Here is a 20,512-nt window from a genome sequence, read left to right as displayed (position 1 = left end):
GCTCAGCATACAGATTGAATAGGTATCGAGAGAGAATACAATGCTGACATACTCCTTTCTCAAGCTTAAACCACCCAGTGTTTTCCTGCTCTGTTCGCACAACAGATCCCTGGTCCAGGTATAGGTTCTGCATGAGCACAGTTAAGTGCTCTGGGATGCACACTCTTCTCAATGTCAGCAACAACTTGCTATGATTCACACAGTCAAATGCCTTTGCATAGACAATAAAGCACAAATAGACATTCTTCTGGTAGTCCTTACTTTCAGCCTGGATACATCTAACATCAGCAATGATATTCCTGGTGCCATAGCCTCTTCTTAATCTTGCTTGAACTTCTAGCAGTTCCATATCTACGTATTTTTCCTAGCTGTTTTTGAATGATCTTCTGCAGTATTTTGGTAGCATGTGCTATTAATAAAATTGTTCGATAGTTTCCACATTCAGTTGGATCACCTTTCTTGAGAATGGGAACAAATATGGGTCTCTTCCAATCTGTTGGCCAAATAGCTGTCCTCCAAATTTCCTGTCATAGACTGGTGAGTACATCCAAGGCTACATCTGTAAATTCCTTTCTTCTCCATTCTCATATAAGCTTAAAATGTAAGTGTAAATATTTGTATGTATGTGTGTATTATAGAAATTAGAAAATATGTCAATATTACATAACATTATGTATTTTATGCTCTGGTAAGCTAATGGTCCTTGGTAATATATACATAAAGGTATCATTAAGAGTCATAAGGAACCCATTAGTGCCCTACTTACAGGAAGAGGTTAGTTTAATACCCAGAATGGCATCCTCATCTATGAACTATTGTACACAAGGAGCTGAAATTAGCTCTGTTTACTGGATTGCCTACTATAAGCAATTGTTTGCAAATCTGTAATTTTACCTACTCTAGATACTATTTCACATACATATGCTTATGAGTAGGATTTGATGTTAGTTATCCTGTTATTTAAAAAATGAATAGTAAAAAGGGAAAAGATCTATTTCCTCTCCAAGTATGTAAGGCTCCACTAGTGACACTAGAAATCTCTAGTCATGGTCTTTAAGGAAATCTCTGGCAATATGTGATTTACTATCACCAGTAAGTGGCTTCAGCAAGAAGGAATATTGGATTTCCTAAGTACTTGAAGATACGTTTTCAGAAGCAGGGAAAAAGTCAAAGTGTCAGTTCCATTAAAATAATTACATCTCAAGCACATACTTACTTCTACCTATAAGCTTAAGATACAAGTATTTTTCATATCTTTAATACTTTTGAATTTTTAGACTCTGTTAGGCAAATTGACATTTCATTATATACGCTATTTGTGGAATAAAATAACAGTATAATTTTAAAATCAATATATACAGTACATAGAGTAATCTTTAAGAGGCCCTGAGTTATTGCAAATGTATGAGCTATTTCCATGGAGGGAAAAGATGGAAAGCTCTTTCCCATTTGCATTTATAAAGGCTGCGTGACTTCTTTAAATATATACACTGATGCCAACGGAGCCATCAGAAATCAATAAATCACATTCTTACGTGCTGTAAAACGCCTGACACACACATTCATTCTCCTAGTCCAAAATCCTCTGCAAAAGGGACTGTGTAAATGTTCAATTTTAGTTTAATGACATTCTCCACAGTTAAAATTATGTGCATTATTGCTGGTGAATGCAAAAAATCTGAAGTGCACAGAGCTCAATGAGATTTTTAAAGAGCCTGCCCAGGACATATCCATCAGTGGCTGGTCACTTAACAGACCAGACATACAGAAACGAAAGCTCAACAAAATTGGAGAATGAGTGAGAATGGACTGAAATGATGTAATTGCTAAAGTGGACAAAACAGAAGCAGCATAAATTCTTTCTAAGTAGTTGGGGGGAGTGGCATTCGAGGTATTCGGAGAGAGGGTCCTGATGAGCCTGGTATCTATCGAGGCAGGGATGAGCACTACGAGAAATGATACGGATGGCAGAAGTGACAATAACCTATTCATCAGTGAGGCTCAATTCGAAAGTGTAATAAAAATCGAAACATGACTCCACTTAAGTTGACATTTATACTGCCAGCTGCTATATATTTTTAAAAGGTCACAAAATTGTTCTATGGAGACAGAATTTATAAAGTACACATTCTAGAGAAGGAGGGAAGGATCTGCTATGTATGGCTGGGAAATTCTAAAATTCTCCAGGCACATCTTACAAAGAGTGATCCACAAAGGCGCAGCTGGCTACAAACCTAGGCACTGAATCAGCCAGCATTCTCCTGTGCAAAGAGATGAAGGAGACTGAAGGATGCTGTCATTCTAGCGACTCACTAGCACCTACCAATGGTGCTCTAACCCTTTGCACTCTACCTTTGTTCAGTGAACAGAATTACTGTGACCAAGGAGATGACTTTTGACCCATATGTATACCTAAACCCTACCATATCTAGCGTGTGCTTTTCTGAGGTTCTAGAACATGTCATCATGGATGATTCTTTTTCTTTTCAACTCCTTTTCCTCTTTCCTCCTTTCCCATTAATTCCCACTCTCAGCCTTGTGTTCTTTCTTGTCCAGCCTGGACCTTATATAGCCCACCAGTATAACAAGTTATCTCACACGACCTCTATTATTTTTCACCTCTTCAATTTGAGCCTAAGTAAATCTCTAACCCACACAAAATCCAATGTCTGGTGCATGTCTTGCCATACATTTAACATGTCTTGAGCATTTAACACTGTTTCGCTGGTGGTAAAAAGATAAAGCAGATCAACCACATCTGCCACCAGGCAACCTTACGTGAAATCCTAGTGCTGCTTGCTACTTTCATCCTCAGCTTTAAGGCTTGTCATAACAGTGCCTAAATCACTTCTGAAGCCTTGCTGTTACCATTGGTTGCCATCGAGTAATAACTCATAGCAAAGACCTGAACCAAAGACCTGAAGCCTTTCGATGACTATCATCATTTATCAAAGTTCATAGAGTTTCCAGAGACATGCTCTTTAGGAAGTGGATGCCACTCCTGTTTCCAAACCTGTCAAACTGGGAGCTCCACCAAACACTGTCCACTATGGGTAACCATTATGGCATCTGACACCCCAACGGCACAAAGTTCAGCATCACAGCAAATTGTGATGGTTACCTTAGTATAGCAAAATGATAGAAGAGTGCTCTGTACCACTTAGAAGAATATTCTTCCAAAATATAACAACAACCAGCTTTTAAAAAAAAAAAACCAACATGTGGTCTTGTTGACTCTAAACAAAAGGCTTAAATTAAAAAAATAAAAAAAACACAACCAAAACTAACATTTGCTATTATTATTTTATTGGTTTCAAAGTTCTGTATACATTGCCTTTCTATTCTTCTGAAACCTTAACTGTTTGGGCAGATATTACCACCATCCAGCTGAAAGCCCTTTGCATTCCACTATGCTTTTCATAGTTACTTATTTTCTTGTCTCTTCTCTTATGATTCCCTTCAGTCTGACAAATCAGTATCTCTTTTTTCTTTATCAAGTTTCCCAAACAAAGTTCAATCTTTCTCACTTATTCTAACATTCTGGGCAATAGAACGCTTCACGTACTTTGAGCCCCTGGTCCTTGGAGAAGGATATCATGCTCAGAAGGGTGGATGGATAGCACAGGAGAGGAAGACCCTGGATGAGATGGATTGATACAGTAAGTAATTGGGGCAATGGGGGTTGGTGTTTCAGAATTAGTAAGACTGGCTCAGGACAGAGAACAGTCCAGAGCTGCTGAACATAAGGTCGCTATATATCACAGGCGACTCAACAGCACATAACAACTATAACATACTATGACAGATTTGGAAGCAGGAGTGGTCTCCACTTCCTAAACAACATGTCTCCAGAAACTCTATTGTTGTTGTTGTTAAGCGCCATCGAGTCGCTTGCGACTCATAGCGACCCTATGTACAACAGCCCTAAATGCTGCTCTACCCTGTGCCAATCGCACTGCCTCTGACACACCCATCCCGATTACCCCAGTCACTGAATCAATCCACCTCATATAGGGCCTTCCCCTCCTACACCATCCTTCCACCCTCCCAAGCATGATGTTCCTCTCCAAGGACCTGTCCCTCCTTACATGTCCAAAGTATGTCAGATGAAGCCCCAGAATCCTTGCCTCCAAGGAGCAGCCCGGTTTAACCCTCTCCAGGATGAATCTGTTTGTTTTCTTGGCAGTCCATGGTACATTCAATACTCTTCTCCAGCACCACAGCTCAAAGGCATCAATTCTCCTTCTATCCTCCCTAGTCACCGTCCAACTCTCCAATGCATAACAAGTGATTGCAAAGATCACAGCCTGTATCAGATGCACCTTAGTCTCCAGAGTGACACTGTTGCTCTTCACTACCCTGTAGAGGTCCCTAACAGCAGACTTTCCCATCACAATACATTTTTTTATTTCCTGGCTGCTGGTGCCAAGAGTGTTGACCATGGAGCCAAGCAAACTAAAGTTGTTAACAATCTCAATCTCTTCACCATCCATCCTGATGCTGCCAACTGGCCCAGAACTTTGATAAATGTTGATAGTTGTAGAGGGGCTTCAGGTCTTTTGTTTACAGGGTCGCTATGAGTCATGCTCAATTCGAAGGCAATCATCAACAACAACAACAATAACAAAAAGTCAAATCAAGTCATGGTCTCAGAGGTTTTACGCTCCTAGGAAAGACAAACACATAAATCTCTCCTCTATATTCAATTTTCCCCCATTAATTTTCCTCTAATTTTTAGGTTAAAAAACACACACAAGAAGATTAAATATACTTGAGCTTAAAAAAACTTTCAAAAAGACCAATACTTTACAATTCTCATACGTGCAGTACTCAAAGCTTTCTAAAAGTTGTATTCAGTTTGTCCTGACCCAGTATCAGTTACAGTCTTTACTTTACTCCTAAAATGTCTCCCGAGTGAGACTGTTCCTCTCGGCTCTGTAATCTCCAACCCAGTTCACTGCTGTTGGGTTGGAACCAACTGGACTGGCATCAACCAAATATATATACTATGTTGATGAGACTGGGGGCACCTAGCCTTGTAACCGAGGGCTCACCCTCTACACTCACTCGCTCAACGAGGACACTTCTTGCGTGCCAAGCACAGTATGACGGAATAATAAAGCCCTGTCTTGAAGCATTTATTCTCACAAAGGAAGACAAATACATAAAGTAACTTTTATTGTGTTATGTGCCTTTGAGTTGACTACAGCTCATACAGACCCTTTGAAATGTGTCTGAATTTTGCCATATACTGTCAGATAAAAGGCTGATGAGAATCTGAGCCAACCCTCTCACCTGCTTGCTATGTATCTGAAAGTTGGGCAACAGGTAAAGATGACAGAAGAATTGGCATCTTTGATGTTGGTGCAGGAGAAGAATATTGAACATGTCATGGACTTTCAAGAAAAACAAAACAAACACCAAGTCTATTCTGCAGAACCTGAAACCAAGGGGCTCCTTGGAGACAAAGATGGTGAAATTCCGTTTCACATACTTTGAGCATGTTGTTTGGGGGAGCAGTCTTTGGAGAAGGACATCATGCTTGGAAAAGCAGAAAATGAGCAAAGAGAGGAAGACCTTCAATGAGATGGACTGACCCAGGGACTATTAACAATGGCTGAATACCCTCGATGACTGACATAGTGATTATAACAATAGTTCAAGTGTCGTGAAGGAGGGGACAGTGGCACAGGGGACAAACTGGACTCTATGATAAGTAGTGCAAAAGACATAAATAGACAAATGAAAGAGAATAAGCAAAGGATGTTTAAGACTGGAAAGCAAGGAAGAAGACCCACCCCTGCACCATGACATCGAGACCTGGTCCTACCAAATGCTGCCAGTAAACCATGCCTGGTGGAACTTGAGCAAGTAGTGAGGCTAAGGGACAAGAAATAGTCTAGGTTTGAAGGACATAAAGGAAAAGACTGTGGCTGTTTCAACAAGACAGAGAGTGGTGGATCCCCCTTGAAATGCTCACTTCCCTCCCTCATTGGAGTTTTCCTTCTATATAATAAATAAATCTCAGCACGCCTTGTTCCAAATATAAACTCCTGGTACGTTCTTCACATATGTCAACTGCATCTGTGACATGTGAGACCTTTTCATTACGATTGCCCCATTCCTCAGCTTACTCAGACTTCGTGCCGGCTATACCATTATTTATTTATATCTGTCACAAAGCTCTTCTCTTTTGTGTTCTGAGGATACAGAACACGCTAGGGAAACAAGCATGACCTTGGGAGTCGTCAAAACCACGCTCAAATTGTAGCTTTAATGTTTTTTATTTGGAAGACATGGAATCAGTTTTTACTTCCACATGTATAAAGTGAAATAAATAATACTGTGTGTCTTGGTTTTTTTGTTTGTTTTGTTTTTTCAAGAGCTACTACAATGACTGGAATCCTGAGCGATGCCAAAAGAACAAACATCAGTTGTTACCTGAAAGTTTGATGGTTTGAATCAAATCAGAGGTGCCTTGCAAGAAAAGCCTGCCAATCTACTTCCAAAAGATAACAATCATTGGAAAAGCCTGTGGAGTGCCACTCCACTCTGAAACACAGGGGTCACTGTAAGTCAGCAGTGACTCCAAGTCCACAGGTATATATAACCTGTGCAAAGGCTTAGCGCTGCAAGCAATCTATATGACTATCGCAATGCCTGGATTCCTGTTCTTGGAATGCTTGCTGCAATTCATTATCTGGTTAACTGCTTGCATCTTTAAAAGTTCAGTTGCAATGACATCTTTTCTTGGGAGCTTTCTTCTTACAGACGAAATATAATCATCTCCACTAAGCTGCATGTTCTTGTTATGTGCCACTGAGGCAGAGCCGACTCAAAGCTGACCCTCCAGCATGTTTTCCAGGCAGTAAATCTCACAGGGAGAGATGCCCATCTTTCTCTTGCAGAACAGCTGGTAGATTTGAACTATGTGCCTTTGCATAGGCACCACAATTTCTTATCACTGAACCACCAGAACTCCCATAGCATCATGCATCTCCACCCCCAAGGAACTCTGATGCCAACACAAGGATACACAGTTCAAATCTACCAGCTGCTCTGTGGGAGAAAGATAGCAATCTCCTGTGCAACTTTGAGACTGTGAAAATGGCCCCTGGAGGGTCAGCTATGGGTCAGCTCCAACTTGACAGCAACACAAGACGACTGTCTCCACCATGACAGAGTTCTTAAACTACAGGGGTTTTCATGTCTTTCCCTCGACCCCTCTTAGAAAGGAGCTTATAGTCCAGTTGGGCTAGAATTTCCTTCCATGTTATTGAGGTTTTATTACTGTAGGGTACATCTTAAGTCATCCACTTTGAAACTTTAAAAAGAGAGCAGTAGGCACAATAAGGAAAGAAACACCAACAGGTTGGTGCCCCCTGGAAAATCTCAAGAAACAGGAAGAAAAACTCAGAGAGACAAGGGCTTTTCCTCTCAGAGTGGACCGAGAAAGCTGTTGTTGTGTGCCAACGAATTGGAACCAGCCCATAGCTGACCATAGTGGGGTGTCAGAGGCAGTAAATTGAACAGAAGGAATTGTTCATCTTTCTGCCAAACATCAGTTGGTGGATTTGAACCACATGCCTTTGGGATGGTAGAACAGCTTCTTACCACTCAGCTCCCAGAGCTTTAGAGTCTTTCTAAAAATGTGAGAAAATTAATTTTGCTGTGTTAAAGCCACAGAGTTGTGATGAGAGTAACATACCATTCTCTTCTCAACTCACTAGAATTTCCCTACATCAATAAGTTCTTAAAGGGATAGGTAACTCTTATAAATTAGAATATAGAAGATTTAAGTGAATATAAAGGAATGATTGTTGCCAAGTGTTGTCGAGTTGTTTACAGCCCATAGTTGTTGTGTACTACTGAGTTGGAAACAACCCACAGCTGACCCTCCAGTGCATTTTCAGAGCCAGTTAATCACACGGAGGAGACTGTCAATCCTTCTCCCAAGGAGCAGCTTGTGGATTCAAACTGAATGCCTTTGGGATTGAAGTGCAGCTTCTTGCACTTGGGCACCAGAGTTTCTCTAAAAAACAGCTGAATCTTGCCCTATCTCACAATATTGCACCATTCTCACAAAAGCTGACACACTTAAGCCCATTGTGGTGGTCACTGGTCAACCAAGTGGGTTCAGAAAAATCACACAGAAGAGGAAGGACTTATCGGAATTCAGGCAGAGAAGACCTCAGAAGAGGTCTGACAGGTGCTGGTCACTGAGGTAGGCTGTGCTCACCACACAGGGTGGAAGCAATTCACGTTCTATTGCTCCATCCAATGGCTCCGGTGACTCTCTTTTCTCTGGACCCAGAAGTCTGAGCTTCTGTCCTAAGTAATCCAAGCTTACACTTGGAACAATCTCTCATTGTTCTTGAGTCAGAACCATCTCAAAGCTGACCTTCCACCACGTTTTTGTAGGCTGCAAAGTTCATGGGAGAAGATGGCTTACCTTTCTCCCATGGAGCTGCTTCTGGATTTGACTCCCAGTCATCACTTCTGTGTTAGCCTCGGATGGACCACGCCACCAGCAAAGCCTCAGCTACAACTTGATGGCACTTAACAACAAAGTGGAGGCAGAGGGGCCCTGAGTGTCATCATAGAGCGCAATGGGATGAGTCTGGGGTTCATGTCAAGGGACGCTTCATATGCAGCTTAAGAATAAGAGCCATAAATCACATGGGGAGAGATCACCCATCTTTCTCCCCCAGAGCTGCTGGTGGATTTGAACCAAGAGTCATGGCCTTTGGGTTATTAGCACCAGTTTCCTACAGATTACATCACCAGAACTTCCTTCCCAGTAACTGTGGTCACTAATGACGTCCTGTTTTGGATTGACTGTATTTTGTTTAAGTACAAGAAAACATACTCTTTAAGTCAAAATATACTGGGCCCAAAATTTATTCCCAGTTGTATCTTCATATTTCCCCAAAATTAAGAATTAATTTAAAAAAAAAATTAAAACAAGAAACAGAAGGTACATGTTCTGTTGATGAAGTAGGCCATAAAAAGTTCATGTTCATTTCCTAGAGCAGAAAGCAAAGAAAATTAAAAGACCATACATCTGAACGACAAAGGAAAGAATTCCTAGTCATTTCCCAGTAACTTTCCCAAAGTCCATGTGCCACTATGTAGGAGGTTCTCTGTATTTATGATGTCTCATGAACTTGGTCTTTTCCATCTCCTCTCATCCACACATCTCTTCCCTTATTTCTTGTGTTGTTGTTATGGACCATTGGGAACTTACAGCTTACCCTACAGAGGGGTTTCAGAGACAATAAATCACTTGGAAGAGATGACCCAGCTGTACTTGCTCACACGTGTGTCCTCCTTTTCAAAGATAGTTTCCTCTCCCATTCTCATCTCATAATTTACACTATAATCTATGCACATTTTATCCCTAATTAGCGCAGGAGGGGAAGACCCTCTATGAGATGGATTGATTAGGTGACTGGGGTAATCGGGATGGGTGTGTCAGAGGCGGTGCGGTTGGTGCAGGATAGAGCAGGGTTTAGGGCTGTTGTGCATAGGGTCGCTATGAGTTGGAAAGGACTCGATGGCACATAACAACAACAACAACAACGCTCTGAAAACTTGAATTTATAGCTACTTTCAGACTTTTTGTACAGAAGCCTCTGAGTTCAGCATGACAAATACCAAATTTATTATCAGCCTCACAATAATAGGGTACTGTTGTCAGCTGTTCACCATGCATCTTCTACTGCCGTCTCCACATCATACCCACTCATCAAATGTCCTAAAGTCCAGATAGTAAATTTCATGGGCCTCAAACATGGAGTATAATTTGCTCCAGGTGATGATGGGCACGTTTTAAGCTCTAAGGGTAAGCCTCATTAATGTAAGTCCATTCGCACATTTAATCTTCTTAAGTCCTTATTTAAGAAATGGTCATATAACCTAAGTTGTTGCTGTTGCTCCGTGCCACAGAATAAGAATCAACTTACAGCTGTCTCTCCAGCAGATTTTTAGAGGTTATTTGAGGATGTGGCCAGGAGGGATGGGTTCTTGGAGAAGGACATCATGCTCGGAGGGGTGGAGGGATAGTGCAGCAGAGGAAGACCTCAGATGAGATGGATTGACACAGTAACTGGGGTAACAGGGATAGGTGTGTCAGAGTCAGTGAGTCAGGCTCAAGATAGGGACATTGTACATAGGGTCACTATGAATTGTAGGTGACTCAAAGGGCACATAACAACATAAACTGCACAGGAAGAGATTCCTGGTCTTTCTCTCAAAGCAACTGGTGGATTCAAACCAAGTGCCCTTGGCTTGGCAGCACAAATCCTTACCAATACCAGAACTCCCTAATTAAAAGTACAATTGTTCACAATCAAAACATTATGCAAGGAGCACAGAGAGAGAGAGAGAGAGAAAGTGAAAGCTCTAAATGACTACAGCAATTGGCAAGAAAAAGGGGGATTCCCTACTGTCAGGCTATGGTAATGGAATGAACTGCAGATTAGTGTGGGTCAGGGTCAAAGAAGAGGCCCTGCAGGAGTGAAGGGGGGTGGTGGTGCCATAATGAGGCAGAAGCCAGAGAGTATCCAAAAGGTGGAAAGAAGCACTGGAAGCACTAAATGTTGTAAAAACACACAAACTTTCAACAAACATGTAACTCTTAGGTATTTGACATTCTCGCAGTACTGTACCCTGACACACACACCTGCCCACACAGTATAATCCAGTTCATATTTTCATGTCTTCTTTATCCATTCCAGCCCAGGAAATAAATAGTAGTGCTTGTCCCTCTGCTGATATTTATAAACTAGATTGTGATAGTAGGCTTTTGGGTTGCTAAGTCAACTAACTTGTTTATTATTCATTCGGCGAGGTAAGAATTTTGAGCCCATCTTAAGAGAGAGTTCCAAATTTCTTGTTATCTTGTGCTGACAGGCCCACCGAGGCCCTCTGCTCTCAGAAGCCACCCCAGATAAAATCTCTAGTCACCTTCTAGAACTCTAACAACCCCATCTCACAGGGAATCTGCCATTTATGCCTACTCATTTTGGGTTGAAAATATGTCTGGAATTCATTCCTTTCTTTTCATTTCCAAGGTCAGAGCCCAAGGTCAGACCCTTATCAAATATCTCAACTACTGTAATTGTGTCTTAACCAGTCTCCCTGTGTCTTATCTCTCTGCCTCTCCAATCCATTATTCTCAGGGCTACTACAGAAAATAAGAAACTTATTTTGTTTATCCTTTGGGGCTTTCTCCTCTCCTCTATATCTAGGTGTTAAAATACATGTTCAGTCATTGTGTGTGTGCTATCTTTATTTGAAAAAGAATTGATGGTACTCCTTGAAAGCAGAAAATGTTCTAAAAGCTGAGATTATAACCAGGTTATCAAGTCAGGAAACCATATTCCTTTTAAGGATTCTACCAATTACCTCATTTTAGATGTTTCAGTCCTATGGAACTACTAGATATTCTGTATCCCAATGAACAATACATCTTTGTGAATGATATACACTCACTCTATAGAATGGATTTTCCTTTAGTTCTACTTAAAACTAGTCCTTCAAGGTCCAACTTAAATATACTTTCCACCACAAAGACTCTATTACTACTTTCAAATTAAATTTCTTCATTTTCTATGCCTTTGAAGGACTCCTCCTGGACATTGATGAGATTCTCCCTGGTCGTACACAAGATTTGACAGATACAGCTCAGGTTACTAAACTTCTTTCATTGCACTGAGAATTATCTATTATGTATTATATTCTGGTATGAGGCAGTCTTTCCCTTCTTCTTCTATTTCATTCCCCCACAAAATTCATCCTTACGTCTTTAATATATAGTAAAGTATATAGCAAACATTAGAGGCTCAGTAAATATTTCACAACTAAATAATTTCCCAAGAGACTCAGCATTATATGATGACAAGTAATGAGCCTTATTCATTTTCACAGTTCACTGTGACTAGAAAGAACTGAGTAACAAAAACTCCTATAGGGTGAATCATATATAGCATTTAGACTAGCTGCTCCTGAAGTATTTGGCTAAGCCTATGATAATGTTTCCTTTTTTCATTAAAAAAAATGATTCACTGAACATGTCAAACCTTATTCCAAGAGTCAGGTAAAGGGTTGTAAAGAGATAAAGCACACATTTTAAAGGGGAGGAAACGTGCAAAAGCAAATAAATCAGATTTTTGAGGTTATTTTCAATGACTGAATAATATTCTCAAGTCACACAAGTTTAAAATGTGAGAGTCATCAGTGGCTTCTCCTTCTACCTTGTTTTAAATGTTGTGTGACAAAATGTAAAACTGCTACCATTGCATAATGATGACGATGATGATGATTGCATTATCCTCCTCATCTCGGATTTCAATGCTCATCCCCAAATCCAAGCTCTCATTATGTCTTTTGGAACAACTAAATTGCTTTCTATTTCTTCTACTTTCAAGCTTCTCATCGCTAGCATCAGCATTCAGGACTGCCAGAATAATCTTTTTTTAAAAAGCAATGCTCTTCTAGCATTTTGTTCTGCTCTGAAGTCCTAGATGGCTTTTTTATTACAGAGAGAGACACTTTCATGTTAGCCTCATTCTCAAGGAGTCATCCAAAATCTGGTTCCAATCTGTTTTTCCAGAGTCACGTAAAATGTTCTTCCCAGTAGCCTGACTTTCTTAGACAAATTTAGAGGTTTCTTTGTCTTGGGTTTTGGGGGTTTTTTGTTTGTTTGGGGGCTTTTTTCCCCTGTGGTGTTTTGTGTTGTTGTGTTTTGTGTGTTTTTTTTAATTCTTTAGACCTTTTACATGGCACTTTCCCATCATTTTACTTCACACTTTACCTCTATCTCAAAGTCCAATTCAAAAGTATTAAATTGTCCCTGACATTTTACTTCTGGTCATGAAAGATCAATATATGTCATGTTCGTTCACCGAGCTTGTCCAGTTACACTTCATATTTTGGTTATTAAAAAATATAACGTATGTATTCAAACAGTAGAATGTTTACTGATTCATCCAGTAACATTCAATAAGCACGTGAGAATGACTCAGATTGTGATGATGGTATAAGATAGGGCAAGGTTCAGATCTGTTGTTTGCAGGGTTACCACAAGAGAGAGTCGACTCACTGGCACTGAATAACAACAATCTGTTGTTCAAAAGTGTTTAATACGTGACATTTTAAGAGTAAATATTAAATAAATTTTTTGTGGAGTAAAGGAAAATTCCCAGTTAAATTTAATGTACCCAAATAGAATGGTATTTTGTTGTTGTTGTTAAGTGCCGTCGAGTCACAGGCGACTCATAGCGACCTTATGAAGGAGAGTCCTTGACGTATTTTACTAAATATTAATAACAGTACCCTTCCTATCAAAGAGATATATTAGAAGCAAACATATATCTAAAGATGTGAGCAGTTAGTGGAAAACTTACTTAACTATTTCGCATGTAGGTATTTTGGAACAATAGTAAGTGCTTATTAAATGCTTATTGAGTGAATTACTAAATTCTCTATAGTTTAAGTATACTTTAAATGTTTTTGGCAAAGAATTGAAAATAAAAAGAAGAGTTGAGAATCAAATTAAAAGCCAAGATCCACCTTGAGTTGATACTGTCTGGGGAAAAGTATTTGGTAATTCCAGACAAGAGTCTCAAATCAAAAGTTTACAGAATCTTACAGGACCTCCACAAGAAAAAGACTGATAACACAATTACAAAATGGGTAAAAGACATGGAAAGACTTTTCACAGAGAAAGATATTCAGAGGGCCAACAGACACATGAAGAAATGTTCCAAATCTCTGGAAATAAGAGAGATGGAAATTAAAAAGAAAGGAGAGAAAGATATCAAAACCAAAATGACATATCATCTCACTGCAATAGCAGTGGTAAAGTTTAACAAGACAGTAAGTATTAAATGAGGATGTGGTGAGAAAGAAACTCTTATACACTTTTGGTGCAATTGTAAAATGGTACAATCACTCTGGAAGGCAGTTTGGTGTTTCCTCAATAAGCTAAACATAGAAATTCCATATGACCCAGCCATTCATTCCACTGCCTGGAATATACCCTGAGAAAAATTAGAACTGAGGCACAAATGGATATTTGCACACCAATGCTCACAGCAGCATTATTTACCATTACAAGAACACAGAAACAGCTCAAATGTCCAAGCACAATCAAACGGATTGAGAAATTAGGGTACATTCGCACTATGGAATACTACGCAGCATGCAGGAAAAATGATTTTGAAAATCACTTCCTAACTTGGGGGGAACTGAGAGCATTATGCTAAGTTAACCAACTTAGACCCATAAGGACAAATACTGTATAAGGCCATCATTGACGAAATAGAAACATAACTAGTAAAATGTGTATGAGGATCCAAGGCTATAATGGGGGGGAGTAGAGAGGTAAGGACGGCAGAGGGTGGTCATCATAGAGTCACACAATTTGATGGGTAGAGGGAAAGGTGGGTAAAAGAAATTGGAAAGATCTGGTGTAAAAAACGATGCTGTGGTGCTGGAGAAGAGTATTGAATGTACCATGGACTGCCAAGAAAACAAACAGATTCATCCTGGAGAGGGTTAAACAGGCTATTCCTTGGAGGCAAAGATTCTGGGGCTTCGTCTGACATACTTTGTATATGTTGTAAGGAGGGACCGGTCCTTGGAGAGGGACATCATGCTTGGGAGGGTGGAGGGACAGCGCAGGAGGGGAAGACCCTCTATGAGGTGGACTGATTCAGTAACTGGGGTAATCGGGATGGGTGTGTCAGAGGCAATGCAATTGGCACAGGATAGAGCAGGGTTTAGGGCTGTTGTACATAGGGTCCCTATGAGTCGCAAACAACTCGACGGCACATAACAACAACAACAACAACAACAACACAACATATGAACAATAGAAAATAAAGATTTATTTGAAAAAGCAAGTTAAGATTTATTGAAAGTGATTTGGATATACTGATTCAATCTTGGCTACTTTTAATTCATGGATGCATATATCATTTTGAGATGCAAATTCATAAACACAAGTATATTCTGTTCATCAACAGGAAAGTATAACTGTGTTACAATTTATTGAAGTAAAAAATTACAAGGAAGTTTTCCTAGGTGCCATTTAATAATGTCTGTTGACATGTAATGAAAGTTTGTGATGTGATGATTTCCCCCCCTTTTATTTTCTAAGGAAACAGCTTTGGATGATGATTGATGCCTGCTTTTATGGGGTCTATATTTGTATTTCCTTATTTTGGAAGCTTTTCAAAAATACAAAAATACACTTAGAACTTAAAGCATTTCCATCTATACCAGAAAATAAAAAGATAAAAGGTGATTATTTATAGGCAATCTTATTCATGATGATAGACTTTCTGAAGCCAACCGCAAACATAAATTTTAAACGGTTTTTGGAAAGAGTTGAGAATAAAAACATTTACATAATTTCTTAGAAACCCTGGCTTTTTATTGCTGCACTTCAATATTCCCTCCAGGCAAAGGAACAACCACTTCAAAGATTTATTTGATAATGGAATGTTTGATTTCTTTGTTTTCCCTTCCCAGTGTGGGGAGGTCCTTATTTTTCCTCTACAGCAATATACCATTATTTAAAATTTGAATTGGCTCACTACTGAGACTAAAAAATGGTTCTGTTTTTGCGTAATAACCAAAAAAGTGATGAGAGCAGCAGATATACATGCGAAGAAATTACATAAACATATTGTATTGTTACAAAACAGTCCGTTCATTTATCAACCTCTTTCATAACAACCTTGACACACGAGAAAATAAAAGTACCACCTGATAGCAAATGTTCAAAGCTTCAACTTACCTGCCGATCCACTTCTGGGAGCAAAAGCAGGAGGTATTGTTGGAAATGCTGAGGTAAGGAAGCAAATGTATGTTTATTTATTAATGCTCTCAAGTTAGTGTTGACAAGAATAGATCCAGGAGTTTCTATGTCAATGTCCTCAGCTTTGGTCCATTTCAAGTGTCCTATGAGAAATAAGCAAAAAGAATGAATTTCCTATAGAGCAGGGGGGGAAAAACTCCCACACATAGATAAGTACAGTCAGTGATATTATATCCCTTTTAAGTATTTCAAAATGAGGCCTTTGAAAGTGTCTTTATTATGCTATATCCCTTTAATTTTTATGATGTATAATTCACTTTCTATTTAATAGTGGCACTTAACAACAATAACAATGACAACATAGAGAGAGCCACGTTAGCCTAGTGGACAGAAAGTTATGCTACCAAGCCCAAAGTGGGTGATTTCAATCTGCAGCCATCAGGCCTCGTCTAAATTGTTTTCTGTCAAACATTCTTCTAGGTGGTATAGCACTGGTCTGTGCATGCTATACAGAGGTAACTTGTGGTGGCTGTGATGCTAAACACTGTGACACTGGTGTGCCAAATGCGATTATGGTTACCCATGGCGAACAGTGTTTGGTGGAGCTTTCTGATTAAAACAAGCTTGGAAGCAGGAGTGGCATTCACTTCCGAAATGGCTTGTCTCCGGAAACTCTATGAACAGTGCTCACATCTTTGGTTCATAGCGTCACTATGAGTAGTCTATGACTCGACAGCAACAAACAACAACAACAGTCCAGATCAATGTAGAAGTTCTTTATTATTATCTTTTAATCAGAATTTTAAAACTTTGGAAGTATAACTGTAACAATTAAAAGTTATATGGATAGAATCCAAGGTCAATAACAAGAAAAAGTAGCTGGTTTTCATTTTAATAAGATTACAGCCATATTAATGGAATCTAGTATGTCAGGAAGTATGAGGATAGCATAGGAGAGGGATCAGATCTGTTGTTTATAGGGTTGCTTTGGGTTGTACTCAACTCAACGGCGCCTAATAACAATAACACAGCTGTACTAACTTGCTAGTCCTACATGTCCCTGTCAGTTAACTAAAGATTGGAAGATTCTTACTAAGGGTATTTCTAACTGTGAGAACTAAAAAAGCTATCTTCTATAAAGTATAACTATAAGGTCTGACATACAAACTCAAGGAACAAAAGTCCTCACCAAAAAAAAAGGTGCATGTTGAGTTCACAAACCAAAACTGTAACACATAGGAAAATAACCAACTATAAGTGATAGCCAAGTGATGCAAACAGTTACTTCAACTAAGAGAATTGCTTGACTGAGATTGTAATAATGTATGTTTTAAATCAATGATGAGTATATCACATGAGCTAAAACCAACTGCACACTTATTTTGGTAAATATACACTTACGGGTGTACAGACATGCCCAACTGTTTACATACTGTCCATGTTGGCTTTTGCACTACAGTCCAGAGCTTAATAGCTGTGGCAAGTCATATAGTTAGCAAGCTATAAAGTATCTCCTATCTGGCCTTTAGCAGAAAAAACGCTGCTGGGCTCAATTTTAGATTATTAAAAGCAAAAGAAGCATAAACATCTAAAATTCAGTCTGAAAACTGAGTAACTAAGAAAACATACCATTAAAACTCAGCTCAATTCAACTGATTGCCATTCAATTGAACTGGGTTTTCTGAGGCTCTAAATTATGTGGGAAGGGACTGATCATCTTTCTCCTGTTGAGTTGCTGATGTTACTGTATACCATTTACCGATCCATAGCTGACCCTCCAGTGGGTTTTCAGAGACAGTAAATCATATGAGAGGAGACTGCCTATCTTTCTCCCACAGAGAAGTGAGAGTATTCAAACCACCTATCTTTGCATTGGGATCACAGTTCCTGACCAATAAGCCACCAGAGTCCCCTTGCAGAGCTACTAATAGATTCTAAACAGCAGAGACATGAGGTCTTTGGATTAGCAGTACTACTCTTGATAGACTATACCACCGGAGGTCCATTCATACCAAATTCACTGCCACAGCTAACCCATCACTGGTTTTCCAAGGCTGGAATCATAAAGGAAGAGATACTGTTTTATCTTTCTCTTGTAAAGTGACTGGTGAATTCAAACTGCTAATCTCTCAGTAAGCAGTCCAACAATAAGCCTCCCTTACATACATATTGGAGTGTCTGAAATCTTACTACTGACAACACAAGTGGTGGTGTAGTTAAAGAGCAATATGAAACCTAATTCACCGCTGGTGGCCTTGTTGTTGTTATGTGCCGTCAAGTCGCTTGTGACTCATAGTGAACCTATGTACAACAGCTGTAAACTCTGCTCTGTCCTGTGCCAATCTCACTGTCTCTGGCACACCCATCCTGATTACCCCAGTCATCAAATTAATCCACTTCCTAGAGGGTCTTCCCCTCCTGTGCCTGCCCTCCACCCTTCCATGCATGCTGTCCTTCTCCAAGGACCGGTCTCTCCTTACAACATGACCAAAGTATGTCAGACGAAGCCTCAGAATCCTTGCCTCCAAGGAGCAGCTCAGTTTAAAATGATAAAGCAGTCAATTCCAACAACTAAGAAATAGTGAGAAGAGTTGGGACCTCAGAAGACTTTTAGGACCAAATAGTAGGCTCTTGTGTCCAGGAGAAAACGAATATACTTACCAGTAATGTTAATAATCACCCACAGCTCTTCTGGGAGGATCTAAATCATTGAAGCGTCTTCCTTTGTTTCCAGCTGGGAGCTGGGGCCTGACAGTCCTGTCAGCTACGAGGACCTGATGTAGGCCACCCTTGGCCAAATGTCCTTCAGATCCACACTTAAAGCAAGTAAGTGGGAGCTTCCTCTCTACTTCCTTTCCTATCTGTGGCTCTCGTCTGTGACACTGTCTACTGAAGTGGCCCAGCGTTCCACAGTGGAAGCAATTCTAACCTCCTTTATTACCTTTGGGTGGCACTGTTTATGAGTAAGACTTCCTTTTCCTGACACAGGCCCTAAACTGGCAGCAATAGCTGCCCCAATAATTTTGGCCATTCTCTGATCTTTTTTCTTCCCTCTAGATCCCAGTTGTTAAATGAGGGAAAAATTTAAATATACAACAAATAATTTCTTAGTTGTTGGAGTTGACGGAAAACCTCATAAGCAGTTCCTTACATCACCTCTGCCTTGCATGCGGACTTCTGAGCTGCAAAACAACCCAGTGGTAGATGGAATTCGCTCCAGGACTTACGAACAATAAATGACACAGTTGAGCCTCTATATCTTGTGGTTCCTAACCTTTATACTATAATAGACAAAGTGTTAGTCAATAGTACTTTTATCTTAAGAACTACCTTCCCTCTGTAACTTGATTTGTGCCACTATTAGAACCTCTACTTGGAATATTATTGCTTTTTAATTTTTGACTCATGTTCTTTTAACTTGTTAGTTAAATTTGTGTCTTCTAGGCTGCAACAGTTCTACGATACATCTTCAAGAATATGACCATGTACGGCTAAGCACAACTGATAACAGTGCATCTAAATTCCAAAATCAATTTCCATAATAGTCTACGTGTTTCCTATTGCCAAAGGGTCCCTTTATAGTAGTGAGAGAAGATCTTCACCCTGAAACCTACAGCATCCCTTTTCAGCAGGAAGTAGGTAAGAGAATACACTGTCCCCTTTTCCTTATGAATCAGGGTGAAGTCTCTCTCAGGAAGAAGTGATAGGGAATGGCAAAGGACACACTGACAAAGGAGATTAATCAAAACTGGCTTTGACAAGCACTGTGGCAAGGGGACAATGAAAACAGACTTTCAAGGTGGAAAAAAAAAGAAGAACGAATTTTGGGGGAGGGTAGAGAAAATAGTGCAACAATGAATGAATGGAAACCCAAAATCTCTTTAAGTGTTCATTAAAAGTAATAAAATTTAATAAAAAAATAATTAAAACAATAATTTTAAAAAATGATAAAGCCACTTTGGAAGACTACCTAGTAATTTTGTGCAAAGGTAAATTTAGGCTTATCCTAATATCCAATAATTATGTTGCTTGATATCCAAATGAGTGGAAAACTTATGTCCACACCAAAACTTGTATGCAATTTTTTTCTAGTAGTTCAATAATAATAATAATAACAATAGCAGTTGGGACCCAAAAGGTGGGCCTTTTTAATCAAAAGTTGATTTGGGGCATGGAGCCTCTTTTTAAAAGCAGCTGGGGCCTGGAAGGGCTTTTTGATCAAATCAATAGTCAGTTGGGGGATGGGAGCCTCTTACTTAAAGCAGTTGGGATCACGAAGGCAGGCCTTTTATCAAAAGTTGGTTGGGGGCTAGGAGTCTCTTCTCTAAAGGAGTTGGGACCTAAAGGTGAGCCTTTTTGATCAAAAGGTGGAGGGCTGGTAAAAAAAAAAGAAGAACCTCAACCAGATGGATTGGCACAGTGACTGCTCCAATGGGCTCTAGTGTATTTGAATGTATGAGGAGGTATAGGATAGGGAAGAGTTAAGATTTGTTGTGTACAGGGTCTCTATGGGTAATATTCCACCTAACAACTGGCACCTAACAATTAATAATAACCAATAATTGGGAAGAACTAAAATCATAGGTGAATGAGTAAACAAGCTGTGGTATTTGATAGAGTATGATTTGGTGCTCACAAAGAAAAGAGTTAGCCACTCTTGGAAGTGCATTAAATGGTAAAGTC

At 39.6% G+C, this 20,512-nt stretch overlaps 1 protein-coding gene across 1 annotated transcript in view; it reads right to left on the bottom strand.

Annotated features, from left to right (window-relative positions):
• ASXL3 (additional sex combs like 3 (Drosophila)) overlaps nt 1-20,512 on the bottom strand; it is a 194,355-nt gene that overhangs the window by 68,221 nt on the left and 105,622 nt on the right. Inside the window, exon 7 of the mRNA XM_006889225.1 lies at nt 15,809-15,972. Within this exon, the coding sequence (XP_006889287.1) occupies nt 15,809-15,972 (164 nt within the window). The remainder of the gene's footprint in view (nt 1-15,808; nt 15,973-20,512) is intronic.

The sequence above is a fragment of the Elephantulus edwardii genome, unplaced genomic scaffold (assembly GCF_000299155.1).
Source record: "Elephantulus edwardii isolate Elephantulus edwardi_28Jun2011 unplaced genomic scaffold, EleEdw1.0 scaffold00076, whole genome shotgun sequence".
Taxonomy (NCBI): domain Eukaryota; kingdom Metazoa; phylum Chordata; class Mammalia; order Macroscelidea; family Macroscelididae; genus Elephantulus; species Elephantulus edwardii.
The sequence above is the reverse complement of the archived record's forward strand: the minus strand, read 5'-3'. Positions and strand labels throughout refer to the sequence as shown.